Source organism: Salvelinus namaycush, chromosome 15 (genome assembly GCF_016432855.1).
Source record: "Salvelinus namaycush isolate Seneca chromosome 15, SaNama_1.0, whole genome shotgun sequence".
Lineage (NCBI taxonomy): Eukaryota > Metazoa > Chordata > Actinopteri > Salmoniformes > Salmonidae > Salvelinus > Salvelinus namaycush.
The window spans coordinates 36,817,571-36,838,285 of record NC_052321.1 but is presented as its reverse complement, the minus strand read 5'-3'; the positions used below and the strand labels follow the sequence as shown (position 1 = coordinate 36,838,285).

Below are 20,715 nucleotides of genomic sequence, written 5' to 3'. Positions count from 1 at the left end.
TATAAAATATATTTAGATTTGTTTCACTTTTTTGGTTACTACATGATTCCATATGTGTTATTTCATAATTTTGATGTCTTCACTATTATTCTACAATGTAGAAAATAGTCAAAATAAAGAAAAACCCTTGAATGTGTCCAAACTTTTGACTGGTAATGTATGTATTGGTAATTTACAGAGATAGTAGCTGTATCATGAACATATTCCCTACGATACCATGTCGCAAGCAGCACTCATAATCAGAAATGTACAGGTTGTAAGTATTTCTGTTGGACATGTTCACAGCAGCAGTATTAGAGGCCTGTTCGCTATGTATTTATTAAGCGCAGTCTGATACAGAGCCCAGGTGCCTGCCTCTCACTCACTCACTCACTCACTCACTCACTCACTCACTCACTCACTCACTCACTCACTCACTCACTCACACCACATCAACCTTTAATCCATATCTTATACTTTTCTTATATTTAGTGTGTTCTTTCTTCCCATATGGCAATGAATACTGACAAATATCTCAAATGCTCATAATGCTTTATTGATGAAGTATTCCACAGAATTTAAATTTTAACCAAAGCCAGCCGACAGTATTTACTTTTCCATCTGTGTTGCATTCTGACTTCTTCAGTTCGATGTCTGGGATGTACGCCATGTGATTTTCTTTGCCATGTGCCTTTTTCGACAGATTTTCTCTTTCTTTCTCCCTCTGTTTCTTTTCGTTATAGTTCCTTGTCACCTCGTCCAGGTGGGCTTTCACCCTCTCCTTATTCTTCCTCACTTCTTCCTTACTCTCTGCTTTTCTAGCTCTGAGCAGCTCTTTCACTTTGTTCTTCTCCAATATCTCTCTTTCCTTCCTCTTCTTCTTCTCTAGCTTTGCCCTGACTCTCTGGGCAGTTTTAGTTTCCTTCTGAAAGAGAAAGTCCATACATGTTAATCAGTATTATTACTAATACTAATATTATTATTAGTCATTCTCCAGCATGCAGTCAACTTAATCTATTGAATCTGATAGTATAACCATTAGGAGGTGACTTGTGACCTCCCTGAAGTGTGACTGGTTAAATGGAGTACTGTACCTGTGGCTGCTCTTGCTCTCCGAACCTCAGGGCAGTCTGCATCTGGTACAGCTTTATGTATGCCTCTTTCATCCTCTCCACCATATCTTTCTTCTCTATTTCACATCTGTCTTTCTCCCTTTGCATTTTCTCAATTTCACTATTCGTTCTCTCCCGCTCCCCTGTAATCTCCAACTTCTCCATTTCCATCACTCTCTTTTCCATCTCCCATCCCTTCTTCTCTTGTCCATGCAGGCAAAGCATCCTCATCTTTTCTCCTTCCAGAGCCTCTATCGCTCTTTCCTTTTCTCTCAACTCAATCATCCACTCCTCTGCTGCCTGTGTGCTACTTCTATTAATCTCCTCCTTCTCCGTCATCCATCTTTCCCCCTGTTGATCCCAGATTCTTTGTAGGCCAGCCTTGGCCTTGGCCCATCTCTCCCTGTCCTCCTTCCAGCCTACTAAGGTCTGATTCCTCTCCAGGTCTGCTTTGGCCAAATCTGTCTTCAAACCATTTCTTATGAGGTTCCATCCATTCCTCTCTCTCACCCTCTCCTTCACCACCCTTTCATTCTCAGCTAACAGTCTCTCCTTGTCCACTCTCAACTTCCATAACTTGGCCAAGGACATGTTCACCTTTGACATCTTGTCCACCAACGCTTGTCTGTCGGCCGCTGCACTTTCTCTGTGTTTGTCCAACACATCTCGCTGCCTTTCATTCTCTGCTAACAGCCTTGTGTTCTCCACGGTCAACTTCCCTATCTTGGCCAAGTGCAGTATGTTCTGCATCGTCACCTTTGTCATATTGACTTCTAGATTTTCTTTGTCTGCCTCTAAGCTTTCTCTCTGTTTCTTCAATATTTCTCTCTCCCTTTCATTCTCAGATAACAGCTTAGTACTCTCCACTGTCACCTCTCCTATCTCGGCCAAGTTCAGTATGTTCTGCACCTTCAGCTTTGCCATCTTGAGCTCCATCTTCTTTCTGTCTGACACTATGCTTTCTCTCTGTTTCTCAAACGACTCTCTCTCTAGCTTCCGCTGGTTGCGGTGTACCTCAATAGAAGCCTCAGTCACCCTTAACTGCCTCAGCAGCTCTCCAATTAGCCTTTCTTTTTCTTTCTCTGGTTCCACCCTCACCTTGTTGACTTTCTCCAACACCTCTCTCTCCAGCTTCCATCGGTTGTGGTCTACCTTGTTACAAGTCTCAATCTCCTTTCTCATTCTAAGCAGCCCCTCCATTTCTCTTTGTCTTTCTTTATCTCGTTCCGTCCTCATCTTGTTGCCTTTCTCCATCTCCTCACTTTCAGTCATCTTTTTCTCTGTCTCACTGACTCCTCTCTGCATCGATCTATATTGAGAAACATGTATTCCTTATTTTTTTTAAATTATTTTTCCTGTAATTTTCTTAACTGTTTGGCCATGCCTGTTTTCCAACTTCAGTTACCCTCAAGCTAATTCGTATAATTTCTTAAATGCTAATAAGTAGGCCTACTTTCACTGATTTGCTTAGAAGTCAAACACTTTTACACATGATTATTTTCTGACTCACCTGTTTCAGTGTCACCTCTCTTCCACGATTTATGTCCAGTTATGAAGATTTAATAAGGTCATACACTTGAGGTTTTGATGTGGTGAATGGATATGCTGGTTGTTTTCTTTGGTTTGGAACTTCTTGTTGTCAAGTTCTAATTCTGAATTCTATGGTTGTAGCCAAGCCTAATTGTTGAGTCATAATGAGATTGGAATGTTGGCTTGAATTCTTTATTATGGCCAAAAATCTCAGAATTCTGAAGATTTTAGAATTATTTTACAAAATTCTTGTTTGTGTACATTCTATATACACAATTCTAGCCCATGGATGCTGTCTCAAAGTTATAAATCTTACATTCTCAGCCAAAGAAATGTTATCTATTTCAAAAAGATTCTAAATAAAGATGACTTTGTAAGTATTGGTTGTCATGGTGCCCTGAGGTAGTCCCGAAGCCACTCCTGCATTGTCTTGGCTGTGTGCTTAGGGTCGTTGTCCTGTTGCAAGGTGAACCTTCGCCCAGTCCGAGGTCCTGAGCGCTCTGGAGAAGGTTTTCATCAAGGATTTCTCTGTACTTTGCTCCTTTTATCTTTCCCTCAATCCTGACTAGTCTCTCAGTCCTTTTCGCTGAAAAACATCCCCACAGCATGATGCTGGCTCTACCATGCTTCACCGTATGGATGGTGGCAGGTTTCCTCCAGAAGTGACGCTTGACATTTATGACAAAAAGTTAAATCTTAGTTTCATCAGACCAGATAATCTTGTTTCTCATGGTCTGAGAGTTTGTAGGTGCTTTTTGGCAAACTCCAAGCGGGCTTTCGTGCCTCTTTTACTGAGGAACGGCTTCCGCCTGGCCACTCTACGGTAAAGGCCTGATTGGTGGAGTGCTGCAGAGATGGTTGTCCTTTCTCCCCCGATTGCTCAGTTTTGCCTGGCAGCCAGCTCTAGGACGAGTCTTGGCGGTTCCAAACTTCTTCCATTTAAGAATGTTGGAGGCCACTGTGTTCTTGGGGACCTTCAATGCTGCAGAAATGTTTTGGTACCTTTCCCCAGATCTGTGCCTCGACATAATCCTGTCTCAGAGCTCTATGGACAATTCCTTCGACCTCGTGGCTTGGTGGGACCTTCGAACTCAACTGTGGGACCTTATATAGACAGGTGTGCCTTTCCAAATCATGTCTAATCAATTGAATTTACCACAGGTGGACTCCAATCAAGTTGTAGGAACATCTCAAGGATGATCAATGAAAACAGGATGCACCTGAGCTCAATTTTGAGTCTCATTGCAAAGGGTCTGAATACTTAAGCAAGTAAGGTATTTATGTTATTTTAAAAAACAAAAAACATTTCTAAACTTTCAAAAAAACAGTTTGCGCTTTGTCATTATCGGGTATTGGTGTACATTGCTGAGGATTTTTATTTATTTAATCCGCTTTTGAATAAGGCTGTAACGTAACAAAATATGGAAAAAGTCAAGGGATCTGAATTCTTTATTAAGGCACTATTTATTTAGCTATTTATTTATTTATTTTACTATTTTTTGTTTTATTTTATGCACTTTGAGATTATCACATTATAATGAAAAATACTTTACAAATGTAATAAATAATAATAATAATAATTAGTATTATTCTTCCGGAGGAGACTGATAAAGAGCTCTAGGCCTGCCTGTCTGACGAATGTTTCTCACTCCCTGGCTGGTCCATTGACGCCCTCTCCACTCAAGCTACTCCTTTACTGAACTGTATCATCATGTAGAGGTGAAAGACCATTTTTGTCACTATTTTTTTTAAGCAACTTTGTCATTCTTTATGAAATGCTCCATTTAAAATATACCTATGATTATTATTCATTAACAATAAAAGGCCTTAACATAATTTTTTTGAAAATGGTCATGTATAGTTTTTCATGTATAGTCCATTCATTGAGATGTGTCTAGATTATTAGGGCTTTCCAAACCTGTTCCTGGAGAGCTACCGTCCTGTAGGTTTACACTCCAACTAATCTAGCACACTTTATTCTAATAATCAGCCGCTTGATAAGGTGAATCGGGTTAGTTACAACTGGGGTTGGAGAAAAAAAAACTACAGGAGGGTACTGTAGCTATTCAGGAACAGGTCTGGTCTAGATGTCTCTGTGTTTAAGGCCCTGTTACTGGGTTGATTATATGAGGATCTGATAGTTAGGAACAGTTTACCTGGAGACAGCCAACAGAGAGAGGGAGATAGTGAGGATCTGCATTAGCCAGGGAGCTGGGCCCGTACTCACAAAGCATCTCAGAGTAGGAGTGCTAATCTAGGATCAGGTCCCCACATTTTCACTCTTTGTGATCTACAAGGCTAAATTGATCCTAGATCAGCACTCCTATTGTGAGATGCTTTGTGAATACAGGCCCTGATGGTTAGGAACAGTGGTCCTGGAGACTGAGCCCAGTCCAGAGAGAGACAGAGGGAAGACCTGTATTGGCCAAGGCAGTTTGATGCATTTAGCTAAATGATGGTGGCAGATGGAGGGATTGCTTTGGGAAGTTGTAATCCATCATGATTTCAGATGGACTCACAGCAGCGCTATGTTTTTGGGGTTATGGTCTGGAGCTGTGATTGATGTGATGTGGAGGCTGGTGTAGTGTGTGTTAGAGGTCGACCGATTATGATTTTTCAACGCCGATACCGATTATTGGAGGACCAAAAAAGCCGATACCGATTTTTTATTTTATTTATTTATTTATTTGTAATAATGACAATTACAACAATACTGAATGAACACTTATTTTAACTTAATATAATACATCAATAAAATCAATTTAGCCTCAAGTAAATAATGAAACATGTTCAATTTGGTTTAAATAATGCAAAAACAAAGTGTTGGAGAAGAAAGTAAAAGTGCAATATGTGCCATGTAAGAAAGCTAACGTTTCAGTTCCTTGCTCAGAACATGAGAACATATGAAAGCTGGTGGTTCCTTTTAACATGAGTCTTCAATATTCCCAGGTAAGAAGTTTTAGGTTGTAGTTATTATAGGAATTATAGGACTATTTCCCTCTATACCATTTGTATTTCATTAACCTTTGACTATTGGATGTTCTTATAGGCACTTTAGTATTGCAAGTGTAACAGTATAGCTTCCGTCCCTCTCCTCGCTCCTCCCTGGGCTCGAACCAGCAACACAACGACAACAGCCACAATCGAAGCAGCGTTACCCATGCAGAGCAAGGGGAACAACTACTAGAAGGCTCAGAGCGAGTGATGTTTGAAACGCTATTAGCGCGCGCTAACTAGCTAGCCATTTCACTTCGGTTACACCAGCCTCATCTCGGGAGTTGATAGGCTTGAAGTCATAAACAGCGCAATGCTTGACGCACAACGAAGAGCTGCTGGCAAAACGCACAAAAGTGTTTACGCACCTGCTTCTGCCTACCACCGCTCAGTCAGATACTTAGATACTTGTATGCTTGTATGCTCAGTCAGATTATATGCAACGCAGGACACGCTAGATAATATCTAGTAATATCATCAACCATGTGTAGTTAACTAGTGGTTATGATTGATTGTTTTTTATAAGATAATTTTAATGCTAGCTAGCAACTTACCTTGGCTTACTGCATTCGCGTAACAGACAGTCTCCTTGTGTAGTGCAACGAGAGAGAGGCAGGTCGTTATTGCGTTGGACTAGTTAACTGTAAGGTTGCAAGATTGGATCCCCCGAGCTGACAAGGTGAAAATCTGTCGTTCTGCCCCTGAACAAGGCAGTTAACCCAGTGTTCCTAGGCCGTCATTGAAAATAAGAATGTGTTCTTAACTGATTGCCTAGTTAAATAAAGGTATAAAAAAATATATATATAAAAAAAATTGTTATGAAAACTTGAAATCGGCCCTAATTAATCGGCCATTCCGATTAATCGGTCGACCTCTAGTACAAAGTGTAGACATGCGCCTGCATCACATACAACACACAGAGACAGGTGCATTCCTGTGCAGTTTCAGGAAGTTGCAGGAAATCATGAATCACTGATGCATTTTGTTCATGTTTTATGATCGGGCAAATGAATGCATTTTCTAATACGTTCAATACACTTAGTTGATGTCCTACTAAGTTCAATAAATTTTTTAATATTGTTAAATTCCGTTTTAATGTCTGGATTCCGTGACTTTGTTCGGGTTCTCCACAACATGGATTTTATAGGGTCCTACTAACATTCCTGTCAAAAGTTATTCACCTCTATAACATAGACTTCAATGTACCTGTAAATCAGTCAAATTTGGGGTAAAATCAATTTAAATTCAGTCAATTCCAGAAGTAAACTGACATTTCTATTTCAATTCAAATTTTCCTCATTAAAAAGCAATTGAATTGGAATTGACCCCAACCCTGAATACAGTATATAAATTGTGTGTTTTTTAATTGAATGTAAAGTATTTACAGTAGGTTAAATATTTCCAAATTACGGTTGGTTGGACTAATTTCTACATCAGCTGTCATGTGGACCCATCTGTTCTTCAGCCCCTCAACACTGTAAGCCCCCCCTCTCTCCTCCATTTCCCTTTCCTGTCCCATCCCCCCATCCATCCCTTCTCCTCTCCCCTATCCACTCCAGCTGAGTACACACAGGCATTTGTAGTCTACTCCGTTGTTACTATTGCAGCGCTCCTTTGATAATGGCATGTCCCATTAACCAACATGCACCTGACTCCTGAGGGCTGAGGGGCCTATAGAGGCAGTGGTAACAGAGAGAGAGAGTTTGTTTGTGTGTGAGACAGAGACAAAGGGCACAAACATACAGCAAAACAAACAACCATCCTCCCACCTCCTCCCCTCTTCAGCAGCAGACAGGAAGGAACAACATTCAGCCTGTGTTCCCCCTCTGCATCCTCTCTCCATTCTGCTCTTTTTCAATTGAATACACACAACACCCCAAGGCCAAATGGCCTTCGCTGTGGTTAAGACAATGGCTATTCAACATTCACACAATCCCGTGGCCAAGGTTGGCAGTCTACATCTACATCCACTAACATCATTCATCTGACCCTGGCTTTGAATGTGGTTTGATTTGGTGAGGTACCAGTTACATTCAACACTGGGGTCAAAGTCACTCTCAGACACTTGGTTTCTTGTTGCACATACATTAGAACATAATTTCAGCATCCAGCTCTCTAAAATCTGAATTCCCAATCAACCCCAGGACCACAGCCATTACGGTGATACTGTAGCTGTCTATCTTTATTTAGTGCTTTCTGATTGGCTGGGTGGACATGTGGTATGTACAGCATTTGGCTTCCACCCCTCTAATCTTCTCAGATCTACAGAAGTGGCTAGAGAGTAAAGGGTTGATTTGGCATTCAGCATTAGGTGTGTCCCTCTGTAGGGTGTGATTGGTACAGCCTCTGGGTCACATGTGTTTGGGTCAGCTCCTGCTCCCTCAGGCTGGCTGATGCAACGCCAGTGAAACTATAGCCCAACTTCCCTTCAATCCCCTGGCTCTGGAGGTCGTCTGTCGCCTCAGTCAAGGCGAGGTTTCCTCGCTCTCTCCCGCTCTCTCTCTCCGTCCGTCTCTATCCTTGTCAGCGTCCCTCCCTGAATTTAACAGCCTTGTGAATTGGGCTTGCTGACGTAAATGTTCTCTCCAGGCTGCAGCCTGGAGCAAAGTGGATAGGTTAAAATACTAGCATCCTGTCTGTCTGTATTAGTGTTGTCACGATACCACCATTTTACTAATGATACAATACCAGGTCAAGTATCACGGCGGGAAAAAAATCTGTGGTCTAGCGTCCTGTTCGCGTTCCCCGTACGCTTGTTCCCATTTTCTAAACGTTCTGCTCATGTGCTACGCAAATATCTGTCACTGAAATTCACACTTCTACTCAATACAACGCATTGAATTTAACGTCAAACTGTTCAGTGTACAATAGAATACTGCATAGAATGGCTGATTTGCTCATATTTGCAAAGGCCTACCTGTAGAAGATGTGAGCAAGACCATTAAACAAGTCAACTTTCACAAGGCCGCGGGGCCAGACGGATTACCAGGACTCAGAGCATGCGCGGACCAACTGGCAAGTGTCATCACTGACATTTTCAACCTCTCCCTGACCGAGTCTGTAATACCTACATGTTTCAAGCAGACCACCATAGTCCCTGTGCCCAAGAAAGCGAAGGTAACCGGCCTAAATGACTACCGCCCCGTAGCACTCACGTTGGTAGCCATGAAGTGCTTTGAAAGCCTGGTCATGGCTCACATCAACACCATCATCCCGGAAACCCTAGACCCACTCCAATTCGCATACCGCCCCAACAGATCCATGGATGATGCAATCTCAATCGCACTCCACACTGACCTTTCCCACCTGGACAAAAGGAACACCTATGTGAGAATGCTGTTCATTGACTACAGCTCAGCGTTAAGCACCATAGTGCCCACAAAGCTCATCACTAAGCTAAGGACCCTGGGACTAAACAGCAACTGGATCCTGGACTTCCTGACGGGCCGCCCCCAAGTGGTAAGGTTAGGCAACAACACATCTGCCACGCTGATCCTCAACACCGGGGCCCCTCAGGGGTGCGTGCTTAGTCCCCTCCTGTACTCCCTGTTCACCCACAACACCATTATTAAGTTTGCTGACGACACAAGAGTGGTAGGCCTGACCACCGACAACTATGAGACAGCCTATAGGGAGGAGATCAGAGACAACAACCTCTCCCTCAACGTGAGCATGATAAAGGAGCTGATCGTGGACTTTTCACATCGACAGGCTGTAGTGGAGCGTGTCGAGAGTTTCAAGTTTCTTGGTGTCCACATCATCAAAAAACTATCATGGTCCAAACATACCAAGACGGTCGTGAAGAGGGCACGACAATGCCTTTTTTTTCACCCTCAGGAGACTGAAAAGATTTGGCGTGGGTCCCGAGATCATCAAAAAGTTATATAGATGCACCATCGCGAGCATCCTGACCGGTTGCATCACCGTCTGGTATGGCAACTGCTTGGCTTCCGATAGTGTGTACAGCTCAGTACATCACTGGGGCCTATGCTTCCTGCCATCCAGGACCTATATACTAAGCAGTGTCAGAAATTGTCAAAGACCCAAGTCATAGACTGTTCTCTCTGCTATCGCACGGCAAGCGGTACTGGAGCGCCAAGTCTAGGTCTAAAAGGCTCCTTAACAGCTTTTACCCTCAAGCCATAAGACTGTTGAACAATTAATCAAACCTGGACTATTTGCATTGACCCCCCTTATTTTCTTGTGTAATTTTAATGTATTTTTTTAACTTTCGTTTATTTTAGAAATATTTTCTTAACTCTATTTTAATTAAACTGCATTGTTGGCTAAGGGCTTGTAAGTAAGCATTTCACAGTAAGGTCTACACCTGTTGTATTCGGCACATGTGACAAATAAAATTTGATTTGATTTGGCTGGAGGAATGGGAGGAAGGAATATACATGCATAATGATCTGCATGTCATTGTGTCAGTAAGGGAAAACACTGCATGAAACCTTCTACTCTTCAGTTAAAACACACACACACACACACTCTCCTTCTCTTCCTCACACACTCTGTCTCCCTCTCTCTCATACTAAACACACATTAATTTGTTGTCATTCAACGAAATACGACTCGTTTTCATGCACATTTTTTCAAATACTGCACCAAACATTTTAATTAGATGTAAAATTGCGTGACCTAAGATCTCCTCTGCAAAAATGTAAACTCAAGAAATCTGTCATTAATTTTAGCTGAATTAATTAATTCGGACTATTTTGAAGTGTATACAAGCTACGGCATCTTAAGATGGACAAACAGTACTGTTGCGGCTTTTTCTCATTTTTCAAGCGAAGATCTGTAAAGGGAGTACGCGAGCACACTCGTTCGGTTCGGCTAGGCGATGCATGCGGAAGCCTTTAGCTGCTCTTCTGTCTGTCTCCGCTCTGCTGCAGCATCGCATTAGAGGAAACTAGGGGTGTGTCGACGTCGGCATACTCATATTCGTAATCGTATCCGTTTTATCACACTTGATACTCGTAATCGGATTTACTCGTGATCAGAAAACCCGGAAGTGCGCTTTAAATGCCGGTAAAGACTATAGCTCAAGTGCTTATTACTGCGCTATCACTCCGAGTGCATCTCAGAGTACGTCGTTAACTTCTACTTGCACACAATCCCGGATCCGGGAGCACCCTCATCAGTAAAAAAGCTGACTAGCATAGCCTAGCATAGCGCCACAAGTAAATACTAGCATCTAAATATCATGAAATCACAAGTCCAAGACACCAGATGAAAGATACACATCTTGTGAATCCAGCCATCATTTCTGATTTTTAAAATGTTTTACAGGGAAGACACAATATGTATTTCTATTAGCTAACCACGATAGCGAAAGACACAACTTTTTTTCCCACCATTTTTTTCCTGCATAGGTAGCTATCACAAATTCGACCAAATAAAGATATAAATAGTCACTAACCAAGAAAAACCTTAATCAGATGACAGTCTGATAACATATTTATTGTATAGCATATGTTTTGTTAGAAAAATGTGCATATTTCAGGTATAAATCATAGTTTTACATTGCAGCCACCATCACAACTCTCACCAAAGCAACTAGAATAACTACAGAGACCAACGTGAATTACCTAAATACTCATCATAAAACATTTATGAAAAATACACAGCGTACAGCAAATGAAAGACAAAGATCTTGTGAATCCAGCCAATATTTCAGATTTTTTAAGTGTTTTACAGCGAAAACACAATATAGCATTATATTAGCTTACTACAATAGCCAACCACACAACAGCATTGATTCAAGCCAACAATAGCGATAACGAATAAACCAGCAAAAGATATTAATTTTTTCACTAACCTTCTCAAACTTCTTCAGATGACAGTCCTATAACATCACAACACAATACATATAGAGTTTGTTCGAAAATGTGCATATTTAGCGGCACAAATCGTGGTTATACAATATGAATAGTAGCCAAAATGCAAACAAAATGTCGGGAGAAATCTTGGGAGAGGCACCTAATCTAATCAGTAACTAATCATAAACTTGACAAAAAAAAAATTAACGTTACTACGACATACAGCGTGCGTTAAAGCGAGACCGCACCGAAATTAATGGCGGAATAGTAGTTTCACATTTTTCAACAGAACAACGAATTAACATCATAAATAGTTCTTACTTTTTGATGAGCTTCCATCAGAATCTTGGGCAAGTTGTCCTTTGTCCAGAAGAATTGTTGTTCGGTTGTAGATTGTCGCCTTCAACTTTGGAATTAGCAGTAAACATTAGCCATGTGGCGAAGACGTGCCCAACTCACTATAACGCAGCACAAAGAAATATCCGAAAATCGCAATATACTGATATAAACTGATATAACTCGGTTTAAAATAACAACATTATGATGTCTTTAACACCTATATCGAATAAAATCAGAGCCGGATATATCTAACTCCTATAACGAGAGCTTTTCAGAATGCATTCCTGAGGTCTGTCTTGCGTCATGGCGAAAGTTGAAAAGAGTGCACCCCACATTCCAAAACCCTTTATATGGCCTCAGATCTGCCTAGCAACACCATTCCAATTCTCACTGCTTGCTGACATCCAGGGGAAGGCGTATGCAGTGCATGTCGACCAATAGAATACATGCAAATTAATAAACTGACCCTAGAACAGATTGCCTGATTTCAGATTTCTCACTTCCTGACAGGAAGCTTGCTCCAACTTGAGTTCTGTTTTACTCACAGATATAATTCAAACGGTTTTGGAAACTAGAGTGTGTTTTCTATCCAATAGTAATAATAATATGCATATTGTACGAGCAAGAATTGAGTACGAGGCAGTTTAATTTGGGAACTAAATTTTTACAAAGTGAAAACAGCACCACCTATTGAGAAAAGGTTTTAAGTTCCTTCATTACTGCGCTATCACTCCGAGTGCATCTCAGAGCACATCATTAAGTTCCTTCATTACTGCACTATCACTCCGAGTGCATCTCGGAGCACGTCGTTAAGTTCCTTCATTACTGCGCTATCACTCCGAGTGCATCTCAGAGCACGTCGTTAAGTTCCTTCATTACTGCACTATCACTCCAAGTGCATCTCAGAGCACATCGTTAAGTTCCTTCATTACTGCACTATCACTCCGAGTGCATCTCAGAGCACGTCGTTAAGTTCCTTCATTACTGCACTATCACTCCGAGTGCATCTCAGAGCACGTCGTTAAGTTCCTTCATTACTGGACTATCACTCCGAGTGCATCTCAGAGCACGTCGTTAAGTTCCTTCATTACTGCACTATCACTCCGAGTGCATCTCAGAGCACATCGTTAAGTTCCTTCATTACTGCACTATCACTCCGAGTGCATCTCAGAGCACATCGTTAAGTTCCTAAACGACCCCAACAGGTGAAAATGTACATGATTTACTTACTTAGTCCTATTCAATTATCAACAAAATAGGGGGGGAAATTGCCTAATGCATGGCTGGCTACTACTGCCTGCATTTATTCAAGAAACAGATTTAGATGAAGGTAGGATAATTAGCTTGCCTCATATATTGTTTTACTTTCGAGAGGAGCAAAATGTTTCTCTCCCAACACTTGTGCCACAACATTTGTACAATCAAAATAAACTATATACATTTGTAATTTTATCTTCTAATGATCTGTTACTCGGTAAACATGCTTGGGCGAGAATAAAAAAAAAAATAGCAAGCAAGCTTGGGCTTGGATCATGACATAACGACAGACGTTATCAGCAATGGAATAATTATACGGACAAAGTAGCAAACTCAACAACACCAGGTAGATAGACAAAAACAACCATATGGCCTCAGCAAAGTTGACAGTAAATAACTAGATTGAACAACAATGACTAGCTACGGATTCTGATTCATACACAATGTTTGGAGAAGGGCAGACTTGTGCCTTGAGATGAGTGACTGTGAGTGAGTGAAACAGCCATGCATGTGTCTGTGGAAGTGAGAGCAGAGGAAGAGCGGCTTGTTCTAATCCAATCGCTGCAGCAGGCTCAACCGATACCCCGCCCGTTTCTATACAGACAGACGAACTAGCCAATGGCTGTTTAGAGCTTCACACTGTTTGAGTGAAAGAGAAGCATGCTGGCAGCGGATTTTTTATTTTTTTACTGATGTCGTATTCAGAAAATTCTCCATATCCGTTATGATACTCGTTTTGTCCGAGTACTCGGCACACCAAGACTGTTCTCAGGGCAAGCCTGGTTGTAGGTAGATAATGTTTGCGTTGCATCAGGGACAATATTAGCATTTACCTAACCGTAACCTAATTATCCTAACCTCCCACGTTAATTATCCTAACCTGCTTCGAAAAGTCACTTCTGCTAGTCAAAATCGGCAGATTTGCCCTGAGAACAGTCTTGGTTTCCACTAATGCGATACAGCTGCTATGCGAGTGAGTAGCCATAGCAACTGCTCCATTTGGCTGCTGCACAGCGCTCATGAGACAGTTGCCTGTACACAGCAGATAACAACCACATTAAGAGATTTTGGCAATTAACTTTTTGTACTTTTCTAGAGTCGGATGAACTCATGGACATGTGTAATTGTGTACGTCTCTGCGTGCATCTAAGATAAAGTAGTGACTGGCTACAACTGGAGCGAGACGACAGAATGAGCCGAAGGAAGGGGAGGGGGAAATGGCTATTTATTTTGTAAAGATTTTAATAAAGTATACTATATTAGGCCTAGACAGTGTTTTTTTTTTGTATGAAATGCGCCACACATGACATATTTATAACCCCCCCACCCCTTCCCCCATCATAAAAGCTCATAACTATTCCTGTACTGCCCAATCCTGTAGACTGTCTATCCTGTCCTGTCCAGAACTTGACTATAGAACTTCACGGAATCCCGCAGGAATAAGAGTCAGCCGTTACTGGGTGTTATTATTCAGAGTTACAGTTGCATTCAAATATATTATAGGGCCCTATAGTTTTGCCAAAAACTAAACGCAATCAGGTGAAAAATATAACCGATTTTTATAGGGCGGAAATATTGGCACCCTTGCACTTTTCTTAAATAATTACCTATTTCTTCTCAAATAACTTGGTCCCCGCACCTTATTGGATGTTCAACATTGCAGAACCAATTTAAATTTTGTTTACTTAAGTTTAAACAATTTGTTTAGAAAATAAAGACATGGCATGAACAAAACTGTTGGCACCCCGGAGCTAGTACTTGGTTGCACAGCCTTTGGCCAAGATAACTTCAGACAAACTCTTCTTGTAGCCATCAATGCGCTTGCTGCATCTTTCTACTCGCTGGCCACTCCAGAACAGTCCAGTGTTTCTTCTTGAACCATTCATAGGTGTTTTTTGATGTGTTTGGGATCGTTATCCTGCTGGAAGTCCCACAATCTTCATTGGAGACCCTGATTTTGGACACTTGGTTGAACATCAGACCCCAAAACACCTCATAATCTGCTGATTTCATGATGTCTTGCACACGTTCAAGGTCCCCAGTGCCAGAGGCAGCAAAGAAACGCCACAGCATTCAAAGAACACAACACCCTCCCTACAATAAAACATGGGGGAGGTTGGATAATGCTGTGGGGTTGCTTTGCTGCCTCTGAAACTGGGGGGATTGAATGTGTGCAAGACATCATGAAATCAGCTGATTATCAAGGTGTTATGGAGTGCAATGTTCAACCCAGTGTCTCTGAAGGTTGTGGGTCTTCCAGCAAGACAACGACCCCAAACACATCAAAAGCACCCTGGAATGGTTCAAGAAGATACACTGGACTGTTCTGGAGGGGCCAGCGAAAGTCCAGATCTGAACCACATCCATAACCAATGGTCAGAATAATAATAATAAATAACGCCTTTTAGCAGACGCTTTATCCAAATTGACTTAGTCAATTTGCATGTATTCATTTTAGCTATGGGTGGTCCCGGGATTCGAACCCACTACTGTGGCGTTACACACGCCATGCTCTACCAACTGAGCTACAAAGGACCGAAACAGTAGTTAGTGGAGGGTACCCCTCAAACATTGATGAATTAGAGCAGTTTGATGCTGAAAAGTGGGCAAAATTCAAGCTCATTGGTGGCTCCAAGAAGCGATTGTTGGCAGTTATCTTGGCCAAAGGGTATGCAAGCAATAATTTTTTCGATGCCTTTTTGTCTTGGTTTTCTGAATTAAAATTGGAAACTTAAGCTTACAAAAATAAAATTGTTTCTGCAATGTTGAAAATCCAATAACAGGTTGTGGAGAACCAAAGTATATATACTTTTTTCTATTTATTTGAGAAGAAATAGGGAATTATTTAAGAAATGTGCAAGGGTGCCAATACTGTATGTTCTCTAGCCATAGTGGGAAAGGGTCACACTGTGTGTGTTTGTGCCTCCAGTCACCCAGGCTGGATAATGGTATGTGTGTGTGTGGTATCGTATAGGGGGAGTGGTTGGCTGGAGGATAGACAGCCGGACCATTCCCCTACACTGCAACACACACACACACACACACACACTATAACTCACACACTCGTAACCCAGACACCCCTTTTAACAACGTCTCTCCTCTTACAATAATAACATCCATTTAAACTGAAGAGCTTTTTTATTTGTTCAGTTTATCACCTAACCCTCATACAATGACAGAGGGCTGGCTGGCATAGCCTTCTGTCCCTCAGCACGCACAACACACACACACAATGACAGAGGACTGGCTGGCTGGCATTATAGCCTCTTCATGTCCCTCCTATCCCACTCATAAATTCTCTTTGGACACTGTCACTGTTTGGTTAGAAATCATTGATTTAGAGGCTAATCTGTGATTTGGGGGTATTTCCCCTGACCCCTGCAACTATTATCACTGATGATATGTTCAGGTTAGGCTGTGTTATGTTGTGTTTGTGGGAGGTCCAACTGTAGTTACTGTCTACATCCTGTTTTTGTTTTAGTGCAGTTGACAGCGAAACTGTCTTGGAGACAAAATGAACTGCCTGGAGGGAAGTCAGTCGCTGAGCTGAGGGGGGGGGTCTGAAACAATCCTTCTGAAACAATCCTGCTGACTCCAGGTGGAGAAGAGAGGGAGGGAGGAAGGGGGCGATAAGGAAGGTGTACTGTAGGAAGCGGCCTGACGTCCGGCTGATTGTGGCCTGCCATGATTAGAGAAGGTGTTTCCTGTAGTGAAGTTAGCTGGTCCTACGGGCCTCTTCTGGACCATTGTCTGAGGGAGGGAGAGGGAGGTGGGTATAATTGTAAACTTGGCTATAATTAGGACCACTCCTGTCTGGGGAATGTCTGGTTTGGTTTGGGAGAGAGACTAAGACTGGTGAAAGGGGATAGAAACTGGGTGGATGAGGAGAAGTGGGGTTGGGGGGGGGGGGTCAGAGGGGGATGAGGGAGGGGTATAGAGAGAGGAAGGGAGAGGAAGGATATTAAGGGATCTGGGTTAGCTGTTGACACCCTGCTGTCCAGCTGTACTCGGCCTCATGCATCTGCCGTCTGTCTGTGTGATGATGACATTATTACAGCAGCGTCCTGTATCGTGCACTAGCACCCTCAGACAATAGCCTAATGTGCCCTTCTCTGAGCTCTGAGGAGGCAAGAGAATAATCAGTGGAGTGAACAGAAAATCATTATACTGTAAAGCAATGACCTACGCTCTCTAAGGAACTGAAAGTAACAGCCTTCTAAGAGATAAGGAAGTGTAGTCATTGATTTCAATGAAATGCCTCCATTATTTAAGCGTGTTTACACTCATTACGTCTTCTCGTCCTCGCTCGCTCTCTCTCTCCTCTCTCTCATCTCTCTCTCTAGCTGAGAAGGTGGCATCTCTGGGGAAGGACTGGCATAAGTTCTGTCTGAAGTGTGGCCGCTGTAACAAAACCCTGAACGCAGGGGGACATGCTGAGGTGAGCGATAATCAATGATGTCTATGGGTCTGTAGGCTTACAGGCATAGGATCAATCCCTATAGGTCCACGAGGTATAACCTAGTCGGAAAACCCAGTTTTAAATTGACTGATTGACACACACAGACACTCACTCACACACTCACTCACACTACATCCAGATTCGGTTGAAGTCAGAAGTTTACATACGCCTTAGCCAAATACATTTAAACTCAGTTTTTCACAATTCCTGACATTTAATCCTAGTAAAAAGTCCCTGTCTTAGGTCAGTTAGGATCACCACTTCATTTTAAGAATGTGAAATGTCAGAATAATAATAGAGAGAATGATTTATTCCAGCTTTTATTTCTTTCATCACATTTCCCAGTGGGTCAGAAGTATACACTCAAAAGTATACACCCAATTAGTATTTGTTAGGATTGCCATTAAATTGTTTAACTTGGGTCAAACATTTCAGGTAGCCTTCCACAAGCTTCCCACAATAAGTTGAGTGAAAGTTGTCCCATTCCTCCTGACAGAGCTGGTGTAACTGAGTCAGGTTTGTAGACCTCCTTGCTCGCACACGTTTTTTCAGTTCTGCCCACCTTGACGTTGTTGTCCTTAAAGCCATTTTGCCACAACTTTGGAAGTATGCTTGGGGTCATTGTCCATTTGGAAGACCCATTTGCAACCAAGCTTTAACTTCCTAACTGATGTCCTGAGATGTTGCTTCAATATATCCACATAATTGTCCATCCTCATGATGCTCGTGGACTACATGAAAAGGAAGGCCGATCAGACCCCCATTAACATCGACGGGGCAGTAGTGGAGTGGGTTGAGAGTTTCAAGTTCCTTGGTGTCCACATCACCAACAAACTATCACGGTCCAAACATACCAAGACAGTCGTGAAGAGGGCACGACAACTCCTTTTCCCCCTCAGGAGACTGAAAAGATTTGGCATGGGTCCCCAGATCCTCAAAAAGTTCTACAGCTGCACATCGAGAGCATCATGACCGGTTGCATCACCGCCTGGTATGGCAACTGCTCGGCATCCGACTGTAAGGCGATACAGAGGGTAGTATGTACGGCCCAATACATCACTGGAGCCAAGCTTCCTGCCATCCAGGACTTATATATACTAGGCAGTGTCAGAGGAAGGCCCAAAAAATTGTCAAAGGACTCCAGTCACCCAAGTCATAGACTGTTCTCTCTGCTACAGCACGGTACCGGAACGCCAAGTCTAGGTCCAAAAGGCTCCTTAACAGTTTCTACCCCCAAGCCATAAGACTGTTGAACAATTAATCAAATGGCCACCTGGACTATTTACATTGACCCCCCGCCCCTTGTTTTTACACAGCTGATACTCATTGTTTATTATCTATGCATAGTCACTTTACCCCTACCTGCACAAATGACCTCAAATTACCCCCACACACTGACTTGGGTACCAGTACCCCCTGTATATAGCCTTGTTATTGTTATGTAATTTTATTGTGTTACTTTTTACTTAACACTTTCTTGAACTGCACCTGTTGTATTCGGCGTATGTGACAAATAACATTTGATTTGATATCGGTTATGTCAGTGTGAAACAGCTCTGTCCCTTGGTCAGGATCAGAACAGAACAGGAAGGAAAGAAGGATGTGAATTCTGCAGCTTTTTATGACACAAAATCACAAAAGCTATTCCCCACCCAGCTCAGACCAGAGGCTAGCCAGTCGTCAGTAGATACCAGTCCTAGCCTGGGTTGTTTAATCTCTCTATCATCATTACATCATATAAATGTTCTTTTTCCATGTCCTCTCCACAATTTCCCTCCAGACCCCAGTAGATAAGCCTGGTCCCAGATCTTGTTGTACAATATACTGTAAATAGATCTGGGACCACGCGATAACCAAATCCAATTAAAGCACAAACAGATCTGGGACCAGGCTTTAGACCTCCCGGGTGGCGCAGTGGTCTAGGGCACTGCATCGCAGTGCTAGCTGCGCCACCAGAGTCTCTGGGTTCGCGCCCAGGCTCTGTCGCAGCCGGCCGCAACCGGGAGGTCCGTGGGGCGACGCACAATTGGCATAGCGTCGTCCGGGTTAGGGGGAGGGTTTGGCCGGTAGGGATATCCTTGTCTCAGTATGTAAAAATGTAATAAAATGTATGCACTCTACTGTAAGTCGCTCTGGATAAGAGCGTCTGCTAAATGACTAAAATGTAAATGTAAAAATGCTTTAACCAACTCCAATACAGCACAAACAGATCTGGGACCAGGCTTTAACCAACTCCAATACAGCACAAACAGATCTGGGACCAGACTACTAGTAGATGTTGGCAATACTGGCCTGGTTTGTTGTTGTTGTCCGCCCTCCACTCCATGGACAGACAGTAGATCAGACACACACACACACACACACACACACGATTAGATGTACTCTAGTCCATCCTCTCCATTGACAGCACATCCCAAATCCAACCAGCAGCCTTAGGCTACATTGCCATGGTGAGTGCATTGCCGTGGTCGGAAAAATCTGTACCCCATCATCATGGAACTGAAGGGATGGTTCAGAGATGGAGTGGGGGGGGGGGGGGGGGGGGGTTAGTAGTGTACTATAAGAAAAGACATGGAATGTAGTCAGTGTGCTGTGAGGAGATCCCAGGCCCAGTACAGCAGAGGTCAGGGTCTCTATAAGCAGGAGGACAGGGGGATAACGAGGGGGGAGATGGCACCACTGCCCCCTGGGGCTCCATGGATGGCAGATGGCAGAGTCATAAGGTCATCCACATACTTCCCATCCGAAACAGTTATGAACAGTTTGTGCATTTGTTATGACGACATATTGTAATGTTTTTGTTAGTTTAGGTCTTCGGCAAGGTTTTTTTCAGCTGTTCGTGCACACTAATACTTTTTTTCAATGCAAGCTGAAGTTCAGAGCTGAAGTCTACACGCCTTCGTTGGTCATTGGTCAACAGTAGTGATTCGTTGGTCATTGGTCAACAGTAGTGATTCGTTGGTCATTGGTCAACAGTAGTGATTCGTTGGTCATTGGTCAACAGTAGTGATTCGTTGGTCATTGGTCAACAGTAAGTGATTCGTTGGTCATTGGTCAACAGTAGTGATTCGTTGGTCATTGGTCAACAGTAGTGATTCGTTGGTCATTGGTCAACAGTAGTGATTCTTGCAATTTGAGAGACGACTTGATTTCACACACATTTTTTCACTTGGGAAATACTGCAATTTCTTAGATTAATTCTGACTATTTTGTGGAAGTGTAT

The 20,715-nt window shown here is 42.6% G+C and overlaps 1 protein-coding gene across 1 annotated transcript in view; it reads left to right on the top strand.

The window, feature by feature from the left end:
• Positions 1 to 20,715, top strand: part of crip2 (cysteine-rich protein 2) — a 54,137-nt gene that overhangs the window by 23,979 nt on the left and 9,443 nt on the right. Inside the window, exon 2 of the mRNA XM_039009017.1 lies at positions 17,377 to 17,471. Within this exon, the coding sequence (XP_038864945.1) occupies positions 17,377 to 17,471 (95 nt within the window). The remainder of the gene's footprint in view (positions 1 to 17,376; positions 17,472 to 20,715) is intronic.